Genomic DNA, 20,227 nt, shown 5'->3' on the forward strand with positions numbered 1-20,227 from the left:
GCTTGTCAACCATCATGGATCTCTCGTTGCCTCAACTCCCGATCCTGGACCTTATCAAGACATCTATCGACTGCCAAGTACCTTTTGAAAACCTAACCCATCTTGAATTATTTGTGCTTGGGAGAGCGACTGCTCATTTCAGTGAACAACATTGACTTTGACCCGCTGCGAAACGTATATATCTTTATACGGGTGACAGGAAGTGAGTGGTTTTCTCTCGAAACTAAATGTTCCCCTCGTGATTAATAAAGTATTTCTCTCTTCCTCTCTTCCTCTCTTTAATCAGTGTACAACAGGACTCCCTGGTCTTCCTCTCTCTCTAATCAGTGTACAGCAGGACTCCCTGGTCTTCCTCTCTCTCTAATCAGTGTACAGCAGGACTCCCTGGTCTTCCTCTCTCTAATCAGTGTACAGCAGGACTCCCTGGTCTTCCTCTCTCTCTAATCAGTGTACAGCAGGACTCCCTGGTCTTCCTCTCTCTCTAATCAGTGTACAGCAGGACTCCCTGGTCTTCCTCTCTCTAATCAGTGTACAGCAGGACTCCCTGGTCTTCCTCTCTCTCTAATCAGTGTACAGCAGGACTCCCTGGTCTTCCTCTCTCTAATCAGTGTACAGCAGGACTCCCTGGTCTTCCTCTCTCTCTAATCAGTGTACAGCAGGACTCCCTGGTCTTCCTCTCTCTCTAATCAGTGTACAGCAGGACTCCCTGGTCTTCCTCTCTCTAATCAGTGTACAGCAGGACTCCCTGGTCTTCCTCTCTCTCTAATCAGTGTACAGCAGGACTCCCTGGTCTTCCTCTCTCTCTAATCAGTGTACAGCAGGACTCCCTGGTCTTCCTCTCTCTCTAATCAGTGTACAGCAGGACTCCCTGGTCTTCCTCTCTCTCTAATCAGTGTCCCTGGTCTTCCTCTCTCTAATCAGTGTACAGCAGGACTCCCTGGTCTTCCTCTCTCTCTAATCAGTGTACAGCAGGACTCCCTGGTCTTCCTCCTCGTGGAGTCCATCCCTCCAGACTCTCTGCCTAGGAAGTTCCCGAACCTGCGGACAATGCGGAGGCAGCAGAGCTACCTGGAGTGTCCCGGGGCTGGTCTGGAGAGGAAGAGACAGGCGTTTTGGAGCAGTCTGAAAGCTATGCTGAGGACAGAAGACAAGAGCATGGTGCTAAAGGTCCTAGCTGCAGATGTAGCTGATACATTACCTCTGATGACAGACCAGGGCTGAGCATGGTGCAAAAGGTCCTAGCTGTAGATGTAGCTGATACATTACCTCTGATGACAGACCAGGGCTGAGCATGGTGCAAAAGGTCCTAGCTGTAGATGTAGCTGATACATTACCTCTGATGACAGACCAGGGCTGAGCATGGTGCTAAAGGTCCTAGCTGCAGATGTTGCTGATACATTACCTCTGATGACTGACCAGGGCTGAGCATGGTGCTAAAGGTCCTAGCTGCAGATGTAGCTGATACATTACCTCTGATGACAGACCAGGGCTGAGCATGGTGCTAAAGGTCCTAGCTGCAGATGTAGCTGATACATTACCTCTGATGACAGACCAGGGCTGAGCATGGCACCTTTTTTCTCCTGTAGGATATCATAGAATATGTCATTGTAAATACAATGTGTATGTGTCAGTGTTTAAATAACAATGTAACAACATTTTTATAAAATGTTTAAAAATAATTCTAAGGCCTATTTGTGATTTTTATCAAATGTTTCTCATACCTAAACGTTATGCCTAAATGCCCAAACATGATGCCTAAATGCCCAAACATGATGCCTAAATGCCCAAACATGATGCCTAAATGCCCAAACATGATGCCTAAATGCCCAAACATGATGCCTAAATGCCCAAACATGATGCCTAAATGCCCAAACATGATGCCTAAATGCCCAAACATGATGCCTAAATGCATCACTTATAAGGAAATGTAATGCAGTAATCAGTTGTGTGTGTCTAGTATCTCAGTGTATTTTAATGCGCGATGTTTAAAACTACAACAACAACATATTTTGTGCTCTCTTTTGCCTTCAATATTATTGAATGGAACGTTTGGAGAAAGCAATGCTGGTGACTACAATACCCATAAGCCCATTATAATGACTATTTCTGCAGCCAGAGGGTATTTGTGGGGTTCCTTCTAGGTACCAGTTCATGTTGGAGTACAGGGGAATGAGGAAGTGGATGTTCTTGCCAAGCAGGCTCTCCGACATCCTAATATTCATATGGAAATGTCCATCAGTTAAGCAGAAGCCAAGGGGGTTTATTTATTACATTGTTTAAAAAAACTAATGGAAAGAGTTGTGCAACTGGGAGAAACCAATGGAAAGAATTGTGGAACAGGGAGAAACCAATGGAAAGAGTTGTAGAACAGGGAGAAACCAATGGAAAGAGTTGTGGAACAGGGAGAAACCAATGGAAAGAGTTATAGAACAGGGAGAAACCAATGGAAATAGTTGTGGAACAGGGAGAAACCAATGGAAAGTGTTGTGGAACAGGGAGAAACCAATGGAAAGAATTGTGGAACAGGGAGAAACCAATGGAAAGAGTTGTGGAACAGGGAGAAACCAATGAAAAGAGTTGTGGAACAGGGAGAAACCAATGGAAAGAGTTGTAGAACAGGGAGAAACCAATGGAAATAGTTGTGGAACAGGGAGAAACCAATGGAAAGAGTTGTAGAACAGGGAGAAACCAATGGAAAGAGTTGTGGAACAGGGAGAAACCAATGGAACGAGTTGTGGAACAGGGAGAAACCAATGGAAAGAGTTGTGGAACAGGGAGAAACCAATGGAAAGAGTTGTGGAACAGGGAGAAACCAATGGAAAGACACCTGTATAAGATCCAGGAAAAGGTGACGACAGGAACATTCTCAGGTGGAGAGGGAACGGAGGAAACAAAGGTTTGGACACACCAGGCTTAACAGTTGATTGGTGGGAAAGCATCCGACTGGGAGGTGTCATCGCTAACCAGAGGAGATGGAGACAAAGGAACACATTCTATTTTAGTGCCAGCAATATGGGAGGGGGGAAAAGGGGAGAGATAGTTATTATATTTTAAGGAGTAATGGTGTTTAAGAGCTTTAAGTGAACTGCTGGGGAAATCTTCAGGCGATAGTCGTCTTTAATGATTTATATCGTTGCCTTAAGGAGATGAGAATAATGGGTAGGATTCCGACTTTCTCTGTCTCTGGTCCGCACTCCACTCCAGTTGGTGGTAGTAATGCACCTTAAAGTTGGTTGCCAACCGCCATATAAAAACCACAGAAGAAGCAGCACATGCAGCAGGAGAGGGGAGCAGCAGGAGAGGGGAGCAGCAGGAGGGAGGAGCAGCAGGAGCAGCAGGAGCAGCAGCAGCAGGAGGAGCAGCAGCAGGGGGAGCAGCAGCAGGAGGAGCAGCAGGAGAGGGGAGCAGCAGCAGGAGGAGCAGCGAGTTGTTAATGGTCTCCCATCTTCCCTCCTCTCTATTCCAATTTAAGATGGTGGTGAGAAGGTAATGCAGAAGAGAGAAGCCGGTAGAGAAAGTGAGACGACGCGACAAAGGCGAAACAATGGCGCCTACTACAAACCTTTTTCTCCTGAGTACAAAGAAACGTATCCTGAGTACAAAGAAACATCTCCTGAGTACAATCCAAGTAAACATCCTTTTAGATGTATTTGAGAATCTTGAGAATGTCTAAATGGCACTAGTGGTTTGCTCTGAAGTTAAGCCTGCCCTATTTCAGCCACACCCATTGCTGACAGGTGTATAAAATCGAGCACACAGCCATGCAATCTCCATAGACAAACATTGGCAGTAGAATGGCCTTACTGAAGAGTTCAATGACTTTCAACTTGGCACCGTTTAAAGGATGCCATCTTTCCAACAAGTTCGTTTCTCAAAAATCTGCCCTGTTAGAGCTGCCCCGGTCAACTCTAAGTGCTGTTATTGTGAAATGGAAATGTCTAGGAGGAACAATGGCTCAGCTGTGAAGTGGTAGGCCACACAAACGCACAGAACGGGACCGCCGAGTGCTGAACCGGCGTAGCACCTAAAAAATCATCTGTCCTTGGTTGCAACACTCACTACTGAGTTCCAAACTGCCTCTGGAAGCAACGCCAGTGCAGTAACTATTCGTTGGGAGCTTTATGAAAAGTGGTTTCCATGGCTGAGCAGCCGCACACAAGCCTAACATCACCATGCGCAATGCCAAGCATTGACTGGAGTGTTGTAAAGATCGTTGCCATTGGACCCTGGAGCAGTGGAAACGTGTTCTCTGGAGTGATGAATCACGTTTCACTATCTGGCAGTCTGACGGATGAATCTGGCTTTGGAACGCTAGAAACCAATGGAAAGAGTTGTGGAACAGGGAGAAACCAATGGAACGAGTTGTGGAACAGGGAGAAACCAATGGAAAGAGTTGTGGAACAGGGAGAAACCAATGGAAAGAGTTGTGGAACAGGGAGAAACCAATGGAAAGACACCTGTATAAGATCCAGGAAAAGGTGACGACAGGAACATTCTCAGGTGGAGAGGGAACGGAGGAAACAAAGGTTTGGACACACCAGGCTTAACAGTTGATTGGTGGGAAAGCATCCGACTGGGAGGTGTCATCGCTAACCAGAGGAGATGGAGACAAAGGAACACATTCTATTTTAGTGCCAGCAATATGGGAGGGGGGAAAAGGGGAGAGATAGTTATTATATTTTAAGGAGTAATGGTGTTTAAGAGCTTTAAGTGAACTGCTGGGGAAATCTTCAGGCGATAGTCGTCTTTAATGATTTATATCGTTGCCTTAAGGAGATGAGAATAATGGGTAGGATTCCGACTTTCTCTGTCTCTGGTCCGCACTCCACTCCAGTTGGTGGTAGTAATGCACCTTAAAGTTGGTTGCCAACCGCCATATAAAAACCACAGAAGAAGCAGCACATGCAGCAGGAGAGGGGAGCAGCAGGAGAGGGGAGCAGCAGGAGGGAGGAGCAGCAGGAGCAGCAGGAGCAGCAGCAGCAGGAGGAGCAGCAGCAGGGGGAGCAGCAGCAGGAGGAGCAGCAGGAGAGGGGAGCAGCAGCAGGAGGAGCAGCGAGTTGTTAATGGTCTCCCATCTTCCCTCCTCTCTATTCCAATTTAAGATGGTGGTGAGAAGGTAATGCAGAAGAGAGAAGCCGGTAGAGAAAGTGAGACGACGCGACAAAGGCGAAACAATGGCGCCTACTACAAACCTTTTTCTCCTGAGTACAAAGAAACGTATCCTGAGTACAAAGAAACATCTCCTGAGTACAATCCAAGTAAACATCCTTTTAGATGTATTTGAGAATCTTGAGAATGTCTAAATGGCACTAGTGGTTTGCTCTGAAGTTAAGCCTGCCCTATTTCAGCCACACCCATTGCTGACAGGTGTATAAAATCGAGCACACAGCCATGCAATCTCCATAGACAAACATTGGCAGTAGAATGGCCTTACTGAAGAGTTCAATGACTTTCAACTTGGCACCGTTTAAAGGATGCCATCTTTCCAACAAGTTCGTTTCTCAAAAATCTGCCCTGTTAGAGCTGCCCCGGTCAACTCTAAGTGCTGTTATTGTGAAATGGAAATGTCTAGGAGGAACAATGGCTCAGCTGTGAAGTGGTAGGCCACACAAACGCACAGAACGGGACCGCCGAGTGCTGAACCGGCGTAGCACCTAAAAAATCATCTGTCCTTGGTTGCAACACTCACTACTGAGTTCCAAACTGCCTCTGGAAGCAACGCCAGTGCAGTAACTATTCGTTGGGAGCTTTATGAAAAGTGGTTTCCATGGCTGAGCAGCCGCACACAAGCCTAACATCACCATGCGCAATGCCAAGCATTGACTGGAGTGTTGTAAAGATCGTTGCCATTGGACCCTGGAGCAGTGGAAACGTGTTCTCTGGAGTGATGAATCACGTTTCACTATCTGGCAGTCTGACGGATGAATCTGGCTTTGGAACGCTACCTGCCCCAATGTCAACTGTAAAGTTTGGTGGATCAGGAAAAATGGTCTGGGGCTGTTTTTCATGGTTCGGGCTACCCCCCTTAGTTCCAGCGAAGGGAAATCTTAACGCTACAGCATACATTTTCATTCTAGACGATTCTGTGCTTCCAACTTTGTGGCAACAGTATGGGGAAAGCCCTTTCCTGTTTCACGAAGACAAGGCCCCCATGCACAAAGCGAGGTCCATACAGAAATGGTTTGTCAAGATCAGTGTGGAAGAACTTGACTGACCTGCACAGAGCCCTGACCTCAACCAAATCGAACACCTTCGTGATGAATTAGAACGCTGACTGCGAGCCAGGTCTAATCGCCCAACATCAGTGCCCGACCTCACTAATGCTCTTGTGGCTGAATGGAAGCAAGTCCCCCCACAGCAATGTTCCAACATCTAGTGGAAAGCCTTCCCAGAAGAGTGGAGGCTGTTATAGCAGCAATGTTCCAACATCTAGTGGAAAGCCTTCCCAGAAGAGTGGAGGATGTTACAGCAGCAAAGGGGCGGAGCCAACCCCATATTAATGCCCATGATTTTGAATGAGATGTTGTACGAGCAGGTGTCCACATACTTTTGGCCATGTGGTGTATGTCGTGTCAAGCTGGTTGAAAAACAACCTGGCAGCGGTTAAATCTGTCAAAGTTTTGAAAAGTGTAATTGTTTTATTGTTTTTCTGCATCCTTTGCCCAGAGGCTGCAGGCGCTCTCTGTCACGCGTCTCAGGGCTCAACCTGTGTCGTGCTTTGCAATCCGGAGCAGGGAGCGGCTCAAAGGAGTGATCAGTGGGGTGGATCAAATGGAAAGAAATAATATTGCTGGTATTTGTGACGCCCGCCGTTTGATGAGATGTAGCCCCGGTGGCAATTCCCTGTCTGTTTGGTTAGCTTTGACACAGAGTTTCCACCTGATAAGGTCAGGTTAGGTTATATTTGATATTCTGTGAGGGCCCATGTTCCGAACCCGCTACGGTGCTTTAGGTGCCAAGGATTCAGACATGTTGCAGCATTGTGTAAAAGGTAGATGTGCAGGAGGGCATGGTCAGAGGGAGTGTAAAGTTGGGATAGAGTTGGTATAGAAAAAAGCACTGTGTGTTTTAACTGCAGCTGGGGATGCGAAGTGCCCTGTGAGATACAGACAGGTTGAGATTGCCAGTTTCGAGTGGGGAAGAAAGTTTCCTATGCTGAGGCAGTGAAGAGACTAGAAGATAGCCCAAGGGTGAGTGATTTCACTGGGAGCCCGTCAGTGAGTAGGCCTGAAGAGAGAGAGAGAGAGAGAGAGACAGAGAGAATTAGTTTTAGTAAGGTATGATTTCTTGAGTTTTTATTTCTATGCTCATTAATTGTACCACACAAATGGAATGGAAATCGCAGAAGGTTGATCTGGTATCAGCAGCGGATAAGTTATTGGGCGTCAGAGCTTTTAGTGCAGAAGAACTACATGGGGTTATGAGAGAAGGGGTTCCAGCCCCCCAGGCCGTAATCCTTTTGTAGGATCTAGTAGTAGCCGAAGGAGCCATCCTCCCCTCATCAGCCTCATGTGGTAGGGTTAGATTGTGGTGCAATAAAAAATAAAATCCCATTCCCCTTTATCGTTTTTTGTGAAGGGGATACCACTGCACTGCTGGAGCTAGGAACACAATCATTTCGCCACACCTGCAATAACATCTGCTAAATATGTGTACGTGACCGATACGATTTGATTTGATTTGAACAAAACGTGCAATTCACACTCCGACCTGTGAAAGGCAGTAATACGCAACAAAGCCTCTAGTCTGTCAGACCAACACGAAGAGAAGAAGAGAAGGTACCGCTATCATTACACAGAGGCTGAAAGAGAAAAAGCAAGGCGTTTTCTCAAGAGGGACAACTAGAATTGAATATAAACGCTGACTGAAATACAGTTGCAAGCTCAGAAATATTATCAATCCCTGCCCCAGTTTGGTCTGGATATCCCCTGGAGAGAAATCCCAGCAAAAATAGACAGGGTGAGTAACTCAAACTCTCGCCTGAAAACTAGCGCCAGATAGCTTGCAATGATTACAAAAGTAAATCGGGATGGAGTACAAACCCATCATTCACAAATATCCTACCCCTGTCTTCGAAGTTAATGTTATAAGAGCAGTGGGAAAAGTCAAAAGGTTCGCCCAAAATGCTTGCAGGTCTTGGGGGCCAATCTGAGTAGGAAAGTCCCAGGCTTTGCCGGGAAGAGTTAGGCCGCACTGTCAGTGTTGAACGGTTTTCCTTCTTCTTTGCTAATGCTAAACCTAGCTAGCTAACAGATAGCAAACCTGACACTTCTTTCTCGTTTGAAAACCTGTTTTATACGTCTAAAAGTAGTGTAGTGTTTTTGTTTATAATATGAAAATAGTATTTTAGAATGTCATTAGTATTCAGTTTTGTTTATTATTGTTGGGTTGTCTGTCTGGTTAGCTAGCTAGCCTACAGAGAGTTCCTAGCTTCATCCGCTAGCGCTAGCTAGCTACATTCGCGTCACTTGACCGGCTTATTTAAAAGTGTAAAGCATCTGTCAAATACAGTCAGTCCCCTTAAAGTTTTCACACCACTTCAGTTTTATCACATTTTGTTGTTACACCCAGAACTTAAAATTCATAACATTTAGATTAGTTTGTCACTGGCCTACACACAATACCCCGTAAAGTAATGTCAAAGTGGAATTATGTTTTTTACAAGTCTTTACAGATGTATTAGAATGGTATTGAGTTGAGTCACAAGTTGCATAGACTCACTGTGTACAATAGTGTTTAACATGATTTCTGAATGACTACCTCATCTCTGTACCCCACACATACAATTATCTTTAAGGTTCCGCAGTGTTTTTCAAACACAGATTCAACCACAACGACCAGGGAGCTTGTTAGATGGGGAAGAAAAAAAGACATTGAATATCCCTAAGAGCATAGTGAATTTATTAATTACACTCTGGATGGTGTATCAATACACCCAGTCACTACAAAGATACAGACGTCCTTTCTAACTAAGTTGCCGGAGAGGAAGGAAACCGCTCAGAATTTCACCATGAGGCCAATGGTGACTTTAAAACAGTTACAGAGGCTGTTGTTTAGCAGTGTTTTTGTAGTGCACATGATGGTAGAGTTTGTAAATAATCAAGATATCATTCTGCCATGTAGGCAAATGGCAACTTTGTAGTTAACATTTAATTGTGAATGTTTTTGTGTAAGCCTTGCCATCTACCAGAAGACTGTTTTTATTAGCATCTTTGCTAATGTCTACACAAAGTGGTAGACCGGCACATACACACAGGGGATCTCGTTGCCTGTTCAGAAAGTTGCAGGAAATACGAATCACTGAAGCATTCTGTTCATGTCTTATGATGAACTTTACTGAATATTGTTCAATTCTGTTTTAATGTTTGGATTCCATCCATCTTCTCTGCATGGCGGTTTTTCCAAGGCCCTAATCCTCCAGGGCCTTGGAAAATTGCAATTAGCTCAGAACAGGGCAGCACGGCTGGCCCTCGGATGTAGACAGAGAGCAAACATTAATAATATGCATGTCAATCTCTCCTGGCTCAAAGTAGAGGAGAGATCTGACTTCATCACTACTTGTATTAGTGAGAGGTTGAAAGCACCGAGCTGTCTGTTTTTAAACAAAGAGCACGCAGCTCGGACATGCATACCCCCACAAGACATGCCACCAGTGATCTCTTCGCAGTCTTGAGTCCAGAACAGACCATGGGAGGCAAACGGTACTACAGGAAATATAATGATTATGATCACACTTCCTCAATGTAAATATTATGGTGAAACTATACCAAAGATGGTTTAGAAACTTGTGAACCAAGCTGGTGTGTGTGTGTGTATATATATATTTGTGAATCACCCATACATTTGAAAAAAGCAAGATATGATTTTTAGGCCATATTTCCCAGCCCTAGTTGGGAGGCCCAAGAGACCAGGCATGGCAGGACGGAGTGCTGTGGCAGGAACGGAGAGCTCAGGTTGGGGTGTAGGGTTTGATCATAGCCTGAAGGTAGTTAGAGCCAAGAGCCTAGGGGTGGCAGGACGGAGAGCTCGGGTTGGGGTGTAGGATTTGATCATAGCCTGAAGGTAGTTAGGGCCAAGAGCCCAGAGGTGGCAGGACGGAGTAACTCAGGTTGGCGTGTAGGGTTTGATTATAGCCTGAAGGTAGTTAGGGCCAAGAGCCCAGAGGTGGCAGGACGGAGTGCTCAGGTTGAGGTGTAGGGTTTGATCATAGCCTGAAGGTAGTTAGGGCCAAGAGCCCAGAGGTGGCAGGACGGAGTAACTCAGGTTGGCGTGTAGGGTTTGATTATAGCCTGAAGGTAGTTGGGGCCAAGAGCCCAGAGGTGGCAGGACGGAGTGCTCAGGTTCCTCTTGCTCCTCCGTAGGTAAACACCATGGTGTTGAAGATGATGCGAGCTTCGACTGGAAGCCAGTGGAGTGTCACTCTACTCTACTGACTCTACTGATGTTATAGAGAAGTGGTATGTCACTCTGCTGATGTTATAGAGCAGTGGTATGTCACTCTGCTGATGTTATAGAGCAGTGGTATGTCACTCTGCTGATGTTATAGAGCAGTGGTATGTCACTCTGCTGATGTTATAGAGCAGTGGTATGTCACTCTACTGATGTTATAGAGCAGTGGTATGTCACTCTGCTGATGTTATAGAGCAGTGGTATGTCACACTCTGCTGATGTTATAGAGCAGTGGTATGTCACTCTACTGATGTTATAGAGCAGTGGTATGTCACTCTGCTGATGTTATAGAGCAGTGGTATGTCACTCTACTGATGTTATAGAGCAGTGGTATGTCACTCTGCTGATGTTATAATGCTGCGGTATGTCACTCTGCTGATGTTATAGAGCAGTGGTATTCAAAGGTGGGGTGGTGACCCCTAGTGTTGTCGCAGGGAAACTGCAGTGGGGTCCCTAAAATATGTTTACATTTTTTGGGGCACAAAAGTAAAGAGTACAGATTATTCTATGGGACAACATACAAAAGGTTTTGAGAGAAATAATTACAAAATATAAAAATATGTTGAGTAAATGTGGAAGAGTAGTGGATTGTCAATGCATAGCAATGATCGGAGAGACCATGAGAGGAGCAGTGACTTGGTCTATAGAGAGAAGAGGAGAGGGCCTAGAACCGAGCCCTGGGGGACCCCACTAGTGAGAGTATTATGGTGCAGACTCCACTCCACGCCCCCTGGTAGGAACGACCACAGTGGTGGTTCCCTCCGTAGCCAGACAGACAGATCTTACCGTGACGGCATCCTGGGAAACCACAGCCCGAGTCTCAACGCTGTACAGTACCTTAACTGGGAGGATAAAATGCGCCCATGGCTGTTTTCTAATTTCATACCGGACACGTGCAGGAGCGTGAGTCAGACAAGCTCCACTCTGCAGGCCTATCACCCATCCAATCAGGGTAGGGCCCACTCGGATACCCCACCTCTGGCCTGTGTCCAGTGGGGTTGTCCCCCAAATGGCACCCTACTCTCTTTATAGTGCGCTACTTTATCACAAGGGCTCTGGTCTATAGTAGTGCACTATATAGGGAATAGGGCTCTGGTCTAAAGCAGTGCACGATATAGGGAATAGGGCTCTGGTCTAAAGTAGTGCACGATATAGGGAATAGGGCTCTGGTCTAAAGTAGTGCACTATATAGGGAATAGGGTTCTAGTCTAAAGTAGTGTACTATATAGGGAATAGGGCTCTATTTGGGCTGCATGACGGGGTCGACCCCAGGAAAGGCTGGTGGCCTTACATGTAGAGCAGGCAGGAGAAGAAGGGGAGGGATGTAAGAAGGGCTATATAAATATATATATAAATACATTTGATTTGATTTGAAAGAGCACCATGTTTCCCTTCACCACTTCCTTTTAAAGAGAGGACTGGGGAGCTGGCTCCTCCTCTCTCCGTGCTGGGGATGGGAGCTGGCTCCTCCTCCTCCTCCTCCTCCTCTCTCCGTGCTGGGGATGGGAGCTGGCTCCTCCTCCTCCTCCTCTCTCCGTGCTGGGGATGGGAGCTGGCTCCTCCTCCTCCTCCTCTCTCCGTGCTGGGGATGGGAGCTGGCTCCTCCTCCCCCTCTCTCCGTGCTGGGGATGGGACAGTGTATTTTTAGACTCCCCCTTCCTCTACCCTGTGTGTGTGTGTGTGTGTGTCAGCCTGAAGAGACATTCTCTCTCTGTGAGAACCAGAACAGAATGCAGCCTGAGTTGAACCTTTTGGTCAGTGTCACCAGGTCTTTGCACCAGGACTCTTGTTGATAGTCATTCAGGCCCAGGTGTCAGCCTAAAGCATCCTCAAGAGACCATTGTTTTGTAAAACAAAAAGGATATTTTAAAGTTTGAGGAGAAAACGGCGAAGGCTTTGCTAACCAATATGTTGCCCTGGAAATAACAAAATAAAATGCATCTCTAAGCATGAAACATGGAGTGAAATTGGTTATTTGCCCTTTAGGCCTACAATTTATATAGAAAAGTAGGTGGACACCCCATCAAATGAGTGGATTTAGCTAACAGCCGTTGCTAACGAGTGTATAAAATTGAGCACATAGTTCTATGGAGTGATGAATCCTGCTTCAACATCAGGCAGTCCGACGGACTAATCTGGGTTTAACAGATGCCAGGATAACGCTACCGGCTTAATGCATAGTGGCAACTGTAAAGTTTGGTGGAGTTTTTTGTGGTTCGGGCCCCTTAGTTCCAGTGAAGGGAAATCTTAATGCTACAGCGTACAATGACATTCTAGACGATTCTGTGCTTCCAACTTTGTTGCAACAGTTTGGGGAAGGCCCTTTCCTGTTTCAACATGACAATGCCCCCCGTGCACAAAGTGAGGTCCATACAGAAATGGTTTGTCAAGATCAGTGTGGAAGAACTTGACTGACCTGCGCAGAGCCCTGACCTCAACCAAATCGAACACCTTCGTGATGAATTAGAACGCTGACTGCGAGCCAGGCCTAATCGCCCAACATCAGCCCCCGACCTCACTAAGGCTCTTGTGGTTGAATGGAAGCAAATCCCCCTGCAGCAATGATCCAACATCTAGCATAAAGCCTTCCCAGAAGAGTGGAGGCTGTTATAGCAGCAATGATCCAACATCTAGCATAAAGCCTTCCCAGAAGAGTGGAGGCTGTTATAGCAGCAATGATCCAACATCTAGCGGAAAGCCTTCCCAGAAGAGTGTAGGCTGTTATAGCAGCAATGTTCCAACATCTAGCAGAAAGCCTTCCCAGAAGAGTGGAGGCTGTTATAGCAGCAATGTTCCTACATCTAGTGGAAAGCCTTCCCAGAAGAGTGGAGACTGTTACAGCAGCAAAGGGGCGGGGCCAACTCCGTATTAATGGCCATCATTTTGGAATGAGATGTTGGACGAGCAGGTGTCCTCATACCGTTCGTCATGTAGTGTATGTGTTGTATTGCTTACTGTTAGAGTAAATCACTTTAGAAGTAGGGGATCCTTTCCCAATTAAAAAGACAGATGTCTGGGGATGTTGTTATTTACCCATGATCCTCTCTGGGGGAGTCTTCCAGTGTGATGGGATGGATTGTAAAAGGCCCTTGTTATTGTCCAGCACATCCATTCAGAGCTTTTTTTACAGACAGGCATGCTGTGTCTCTCTCTGATGAGACATCCTGATGAGAGCTTGATGAGTTGTTATTTACCCATGATCCTCTCTGGGGGAGTCTTCCAGTGTGTCTCTGACTCAGCCGGTCTGATTATATCCTTCCGTGTGTGTGTGTGTGTGTGTGAGAGAGAGATTCTTTCTTCCTCTCCCCATTTCTTTGTGTGTGTCAGTGTCCCTGTGTGTTAGTCACTTGGCATTCGGAAAGTATTCAGACCCCTTGACTTTTTCCCCACATTTTGTTACGTTACAGCCTTTTTCTAAAAACGGATGAACGTGTCTTTTCCCCTCGTCGATCTACACACAATACCCCATAATGACATCACAATACCCCATAATGACATCACAATACCCCATAATGACATCACAATACCCCATAATGACATCACAATACCCCATAATGACATCACAATACCCCATAATGACATCACAATACCCCATAATGACAAAGCAAAAACTGTTATTTAGCAAATGTATATATCTATAAAAAAATAAACAGATCACATTTCCACAAGTATTCAGACCCTTTACTCAGTACTTTGTTGAAGCACCTTTGGCAGCGATTACATCCTCGAGTCTTCTTGGGTATGACGCTACTTCTATTCTGGAAGTTTCTTCCATTGTTCTGTGCAGATCCTCTCAAGCTCTGACAGATATTTTCAGGTTTCTCCAGAGATGTTCAATCAGGTTCAAGTCCGGGCTCTGGCTGGGCCACTCGAGGACATTGAGACTTGTCCTGAAGCCACTCATGCTCTGTCTTTGCTGTGTGCTTCGGGTCGTTGTCCTGTTGGAAGGTGAACCTCCGCCCCAGTTTGAGGTCCTGAGCGCTCTGGAGCAGGTTTTCATCAAGGGATCTCTCTGTACTTTGCTCCATTCATCTTTCCCTCTGTCCTGACTTGTCTTCCAGTCCCTGCAGCTGAAAAATATCCACACAGCATGATGCTGCCACTACCATGCTTCACCGTAGGGATGGTGCCAGGTTTCATCCAGACATGACACTTGATATTCAGGCCAAAGAGTTCAATCTTGGTTTCATCAGACCAGAGAATCTTGTTTCTGATGGTCTGAGTTCTTTAGGTGCCTTTTGGCAAACTCCAAGTGGGCTATCATGTGCCTTTTACTGAGGAGTGGCTTCCATCTGGCCACTCTACCATAAATGCCTGATTGGTGAAGTGCTGCAGAGGTGGTTGTCCTTCTGGAAGGTTCTCCCATCTCCACAGAGGAACGCTGGAGCTCTGTCAGTGACCATCGGGTTCATTGTTACCTCCCAGACCATAGCCCTTCTCCCCTGATTGCTCAGTTTGGCCGGGCGGCCAGCTATAGGAAGAGTCTTGTTGAATCCAAACTTCTTCCATTTTAGAATGATGGAGGCCACTGTGTTCTTGGAGACCTTCAATGATGCAGACATTTTTTTGGTATCCTTCCCCAGATCTGTGCCTCAACATAATCCTGTCTCGGAGCTCTCCAGGCAAATCTTTCGACCCCATGGCTTGATTTTTGCTCTGACATGCACTGTCAACTGTGGCACCTTATATCGACAGGTGTGTGCCTTTCCAAATCATGTCCAATCAATTGAATTTACCACAGGTGGACTACAATCAAGTTGCAGAATACATCTCAAGGATGATCAATGGAAAAACGGAATGCATACGAGCTCATTTTCAAGTCTCATAGCAAAGGGTCTGAATACTTATGCTAACATTTCTAAAAACCTGTTTTGGCTTTGTCATTATTGGGTATTGTGATGTCATTATTGGGTATTGTGATGTCATTATGGGGTATTGTGATGTCATTATGGGGTATTGTGATGTCATTATGGGGTATTGTGATGTCATTATGGGGTATTGTGATGTCATTATGGGGTATTGTGCTGTCATTACGGGGTGTTGTGACGTCATTACGGGGTGTTGTGACGTCATTACGGGGTGTTGTGATGTCATTACGGGGTATTGTGTTTAGACTGAGGGACAAATGATTCAATCCATTTTAGAACAAGGCTGTAACGTAACCAAAGGTGGAAACAGGGAAGGGGTCTGAATACTTTCCCAGGGCACTGTTTACCTGTCGTCTGTATGCTCATAGTTCTTATGAATCACACCTTCCCTGACACATACAACACTCCTCACGTCACACCAGACGTCTGCTCTATCAGTTTATAAATGTCTCCACTCTTCAGACGTCAGTCGTCACACGACGAGGATGTCATCTGTTGGCTTTGCAGAGAATGTTGATGAGTACGGGTGTAGCGTTTTGGGTATGTTGTTGACGGCAGTTTTTAATTAGGCTGCCGTTATTACCCTCACGAGACTCTGGTTAGTGTATATCTTCTTGTCTTCCCATCTAAAACAGTTCAGGACCGTTCCTTCGTGTATCAGGACATTTTATGGTGTTTTTGGTCTTTGACAAGGGTTCTTTCGGGATGTTTGTGCACAAGACATTTTTTCTCTCTTTCTCTCTGCTAGACGTCGGAAGTCAAAGAGAAGTTTGTTTCAACGAGGAATCGCCGCCTTGCAATTTTTTTTGGACTTGAGATATAATGCACAACTTCGAGTTGGATGTAAAATTGGGCGACCAAGATCTCCACGTCAAAATTATTGAGTTCGATTCTTAGATTTTAATTCGGACTATTTTGAGGAATAGTCAGAATATACTGGCTACGGCGTCTCTAGATGGACAAACAGTACTAGTGCCGTTTTGTTCCCCCTCATTTTTCAAGTGAAGGTCTTTTTAAGGGAGTATGGAGCTGGGTTCGGTTGGCGTAGATGAGGTCCTCGGCGCCAACCGAACCAAAGCACGCCGGAAGACTTTAGCCGGTTAACACCGGAAACAGCAACTCATTATGTGTAGTGTGCACTTAGGACTTAAAGCATAGGCCTGTTTCAACCTCTCCAATGGCTCTTCTCATCTCTCTCTGGGTAGAGGAACATGAGAATTTTAACGAGGTCTAGACCACTAAATCAATTTAATTCCTCAAATGGCTGAGCGGAAAACAGGCCACACGGCTGGGACATAAAAGCCTTTCTTTCTCTCAGTGGTTGGTTGAGACTCACTCAGACACATGGTCAACCAGAAACCTTTTAAGCCAATGATTGTTTCTCTGTACGGTACCGTGTAGTCAGTATGCTTTGTTGGTCATTGGTTTTCTGTACAGCACTATTAACACTCACACCAGGGGTACTCAACCAGATACTGTTAACACTCACACCAGGGGTACTCAACCAGCACACCAGGGGTACTCAACCAGATACTGTAAACACTCACACCAGGGGTACTCAACCAGATACTATTAACACTCACACCAGGGGTACTCAACCAGATACTATTAACACTCACACCAGGGGTACTCAACCAGATACTATTAACACTCACACCAGGGGTACTCAACCAGATACTATTAACACTCACACCAGGGGTACTCAACCAGACACTATTAACACTCACACCAGGGGTACTCAACCAGACACTATTAACACTCACACTAGGGGTACTCAACCAGCACACCAGGGGTACTCAACTAGATACTATTAACACTCACACCAGGGGTACTCAACCAGACACTATTAACACTCACATCAGGGGTACTCAACCAGCACACCAGGGGTACTCAACTAGATACTATTAACACTCACACCAGGGGTACTCAACCAGATACTATTAACACTCACACCAGGGGTACTCAACCAGCACACCAGGGGTACTCAACCAGACACTATTAACACTCACACCAGGGGTACTCAACCAGCCACTATTAACACTCACACCAGGGGTACTCAACCAGCACACCAGGGGTACTCAACTTTCAAAGCTCATTTCCTGCAATTCAACACACTTTCAGCACACCAGGGGTACTCAACCAGATACTATTAACACTCACACCAGGGGTACTCAACCAGCACACCAGGGGTACTCAACCAGATACTATTAACACTCACACTAGGGGTACTCAACCAGATACTATTAACACTCACACCAGGGGTACTCAACCAGATACTATTAACACTCACACCAGGGGTACTCAACCAGCACACCAGGGGTACTCAACCAGCCGCTATTAACAGTCACATCAGGGGTACTCAACCAGCACACCAGGGGTACTCAACTAGATACTATTAACACTCACACCAGGGGTACTCAACCAGACACTATTAACACTCACATCAGGGGTACTCAACCAGCACACCAGGGGTACTCAACTAGATACTATTAACACTCACACCAGGGGTACTCAACCAGATACTATTAACACTCACACCAGGGGTACTCAACCAGCACACCAGGGGTACTCAACCAGATACTATTAACACTCACACCAGGGGTACTCAACCAGATACTGTTAACACTCACATCAGGGGTACTCAACCAGATACTATTAACAGTCACACCAGGGGTACTCAACCAGCACACCAGGGGTACTCAACCAGACACTACTAACACTCACACCAGGGGTACTCAACCAGACACTATTAACACTCACACCAGGGGTACTCAACCAGACACTATTAACACTCACACTAGGGGTACTCAACCAGACACTATTAACAGTCACATCAGGGGTACTCAACCAGCACACCAGGGGTACTCAACCAGATACTATTAACACTCACACCAGGGGTACTCAACCAGATACTATTAACACTCACATCAGGGGTACTCAACCAGATACTATTAACACTCACACCAGGGGTACTCAACCAGACACTATTAACACTCACACCAGGGGTATTCAACCAGCACACCAGGGGTACTCAACCAGACACTATTAACACTCACACCAGGGGTACTCAACCAGATACTATTAACACTCACACCAGGGGTACTCAACCAGACACTATTAACACTCACACCAGGGGTACTCAACCAGCCACTATTAACACTCACACCAGGGGTACTCAACCAGCACACCAGGGGTACTCAACTTTCAAAGCTCATTTCCTGCAATTCAACACACTTTCAAAGCTCATTTCCTGTTTCCAATTCAACACACTTTGTGCACTGGTGGGACTATCTGTTCAGTGTTGTAATATCCCCCCCGCCGTCTCTTTCCAGCCTGCGCTGCCCTCTGCCACGTGTCTCTCTCTGCTCGTTGTCTTGGATATCCTGCAGTCCAGAGGTGAAGGAAATGGATCCTATGGAGTGTCCGCTGTGTTTGGAGCCGCTGGAGACAGACGATGCCAACTTCTTCCCCTGCACCTGCGGCTACCAGATCTGTCGCTTCTGCTGGCACCGGATCCGCACAGATGAGAACGGCCTCTGCCCTGCCTGCAGAAAGGTAGGCTACCCTAGTCTTAACCCTACCCCATATCCTACCCTAAACCCTGCCCTAGTGTACCCCTACCCCATATCCTACCCTAAACCCTACCCTAGTCTACCCCCCACCCCATATCCTACCCTAAACACTACCCTAGTCTAACCCTACCCCATATCCTACCCTAAACCCTGCCCTAGTCTTAACCCTACCCCATATCCTACCCTAAACCCTGGCCTCTGCCCTACCTGCAGAAATGTAGGCTACCCTAGTCTACCCCATATCCTACCCTAAACCCTAACCCCTACCCCATATTCTACCCTAAGCCCTGCCTGCAGAAAGGTAGGCTACCCTAGTCTTAACCCTACCCTAAATCCTACCCTAAACCTTGGCCTCTGCCCTGCCTGCAGAAATGTAGGCTACCCTAGTCTAACCCCTACCCCATATCCTACCCTAAACCCTACCCTAGTCTACCCCCTACCCCATATCCTACCCTAAACTCTACCCTAGTCTATCCCCTACCCCATATCCTACCCTAAACCCTACCCTAGTCTGCCCTCTGCCCTGCCTGCAGAAAGGTAGGCTACCCGAGTCTTAACCCCTACCCCATAACCTACCCTAAACTCTGCCCTAGTCTCCCCCCTACCCCATATCCTACCCTAAACACTACCCCCATATCCTCTGCCCTGCCTGCAGAAAGGTAGGCTACCCTAGTCTAACCCTACCCCATATCCTACCCTAAACACTACCCTAGTCTAACCCCCACCTCATATCCTACCCTGAACCCTGCCCTAGTCTAACCCCTACCCCATATCCTACCCTAAACCCTACCCTAGTCTACCCCCTACCCCATATCCTACCCTAAACTCTACCCTAGTCTATCCCCTACCCCATATCCTACCCTAAACCCTACCCTAGTCTACCCTCTGCCCTGCCTGCAGAAAGGTAGGCTACCCTAGTCTTAATCCCTACCCCATAACCTACCCTAAACCCTGCCCTAGTCTCCCCCCTACCCCATATCCTACCCTAAACACTACCCCCATATCCTCTGCCCTGCCTGCAGAAAGGTAGGCTACCCTAGTCTAACCCTACCCCATATCCTACCCTAAACACTACCCTAGTCTAACCCCCACCTCATATCCTACCCTAAACCCTGCCCTAGTCTAACCCCTACCTCATATCCTACCCTAAACCCTACCCTAGTCTAACCCTTACCCTAAACCCTGGCCTCTGCCCTGCCTGCAGAAAGGTAGGCTACCCTAGTCTACCCCCTACTCCATATCCTACCCTAAAACCTACCCTAGTCTAACTCCTACTCCATTTCCTACCCTAAACCCTACCCTAGTCTACCCCCTACCCCATACCCTACCCTAAACTCT

General features: G+C 46.6%; 1 protein-coding gene across 1 annotated transcript in view; it reads left to right on the forward strand.

The window, feature by feature from the left end:
- The first annotated feature begins 7,705 nt into the window (after positions 1–7,705).
- cnot4b (CCR4-NOT transcription complex, subunit 4b) overlaps positions 7,706–20,227 on the forward strand; it is a 56,780-nt gene continuing 44,258 nt past the window's right edge. The window contains 2 exon segments of the mRNA XM_090201382.1: positions 7,706–7,959; positions 18,650–18,872. Coding sequence (XP_090057508.1) covers positions 18,723–18,872 — 150 coding nt within the window. The 5' untranslated portion in view covers positions 7,706–7,959; positions 18,650–18,722.

This window comes from Oncorhynchus mykiss, chromosome 15, assembly GCF_057628025.1.
Source record: "Oncorhynchus mykiss isolate SJ-2025 chromosome 15, ASM5762802v1, whole genome shotgun sequence".
NCBI lineage: Eukaryota > Metazoa > Chordata > Actinopteri > Salmoniformes > Salmonidae > Oncorhynchus > Oncorhynchus mykiss.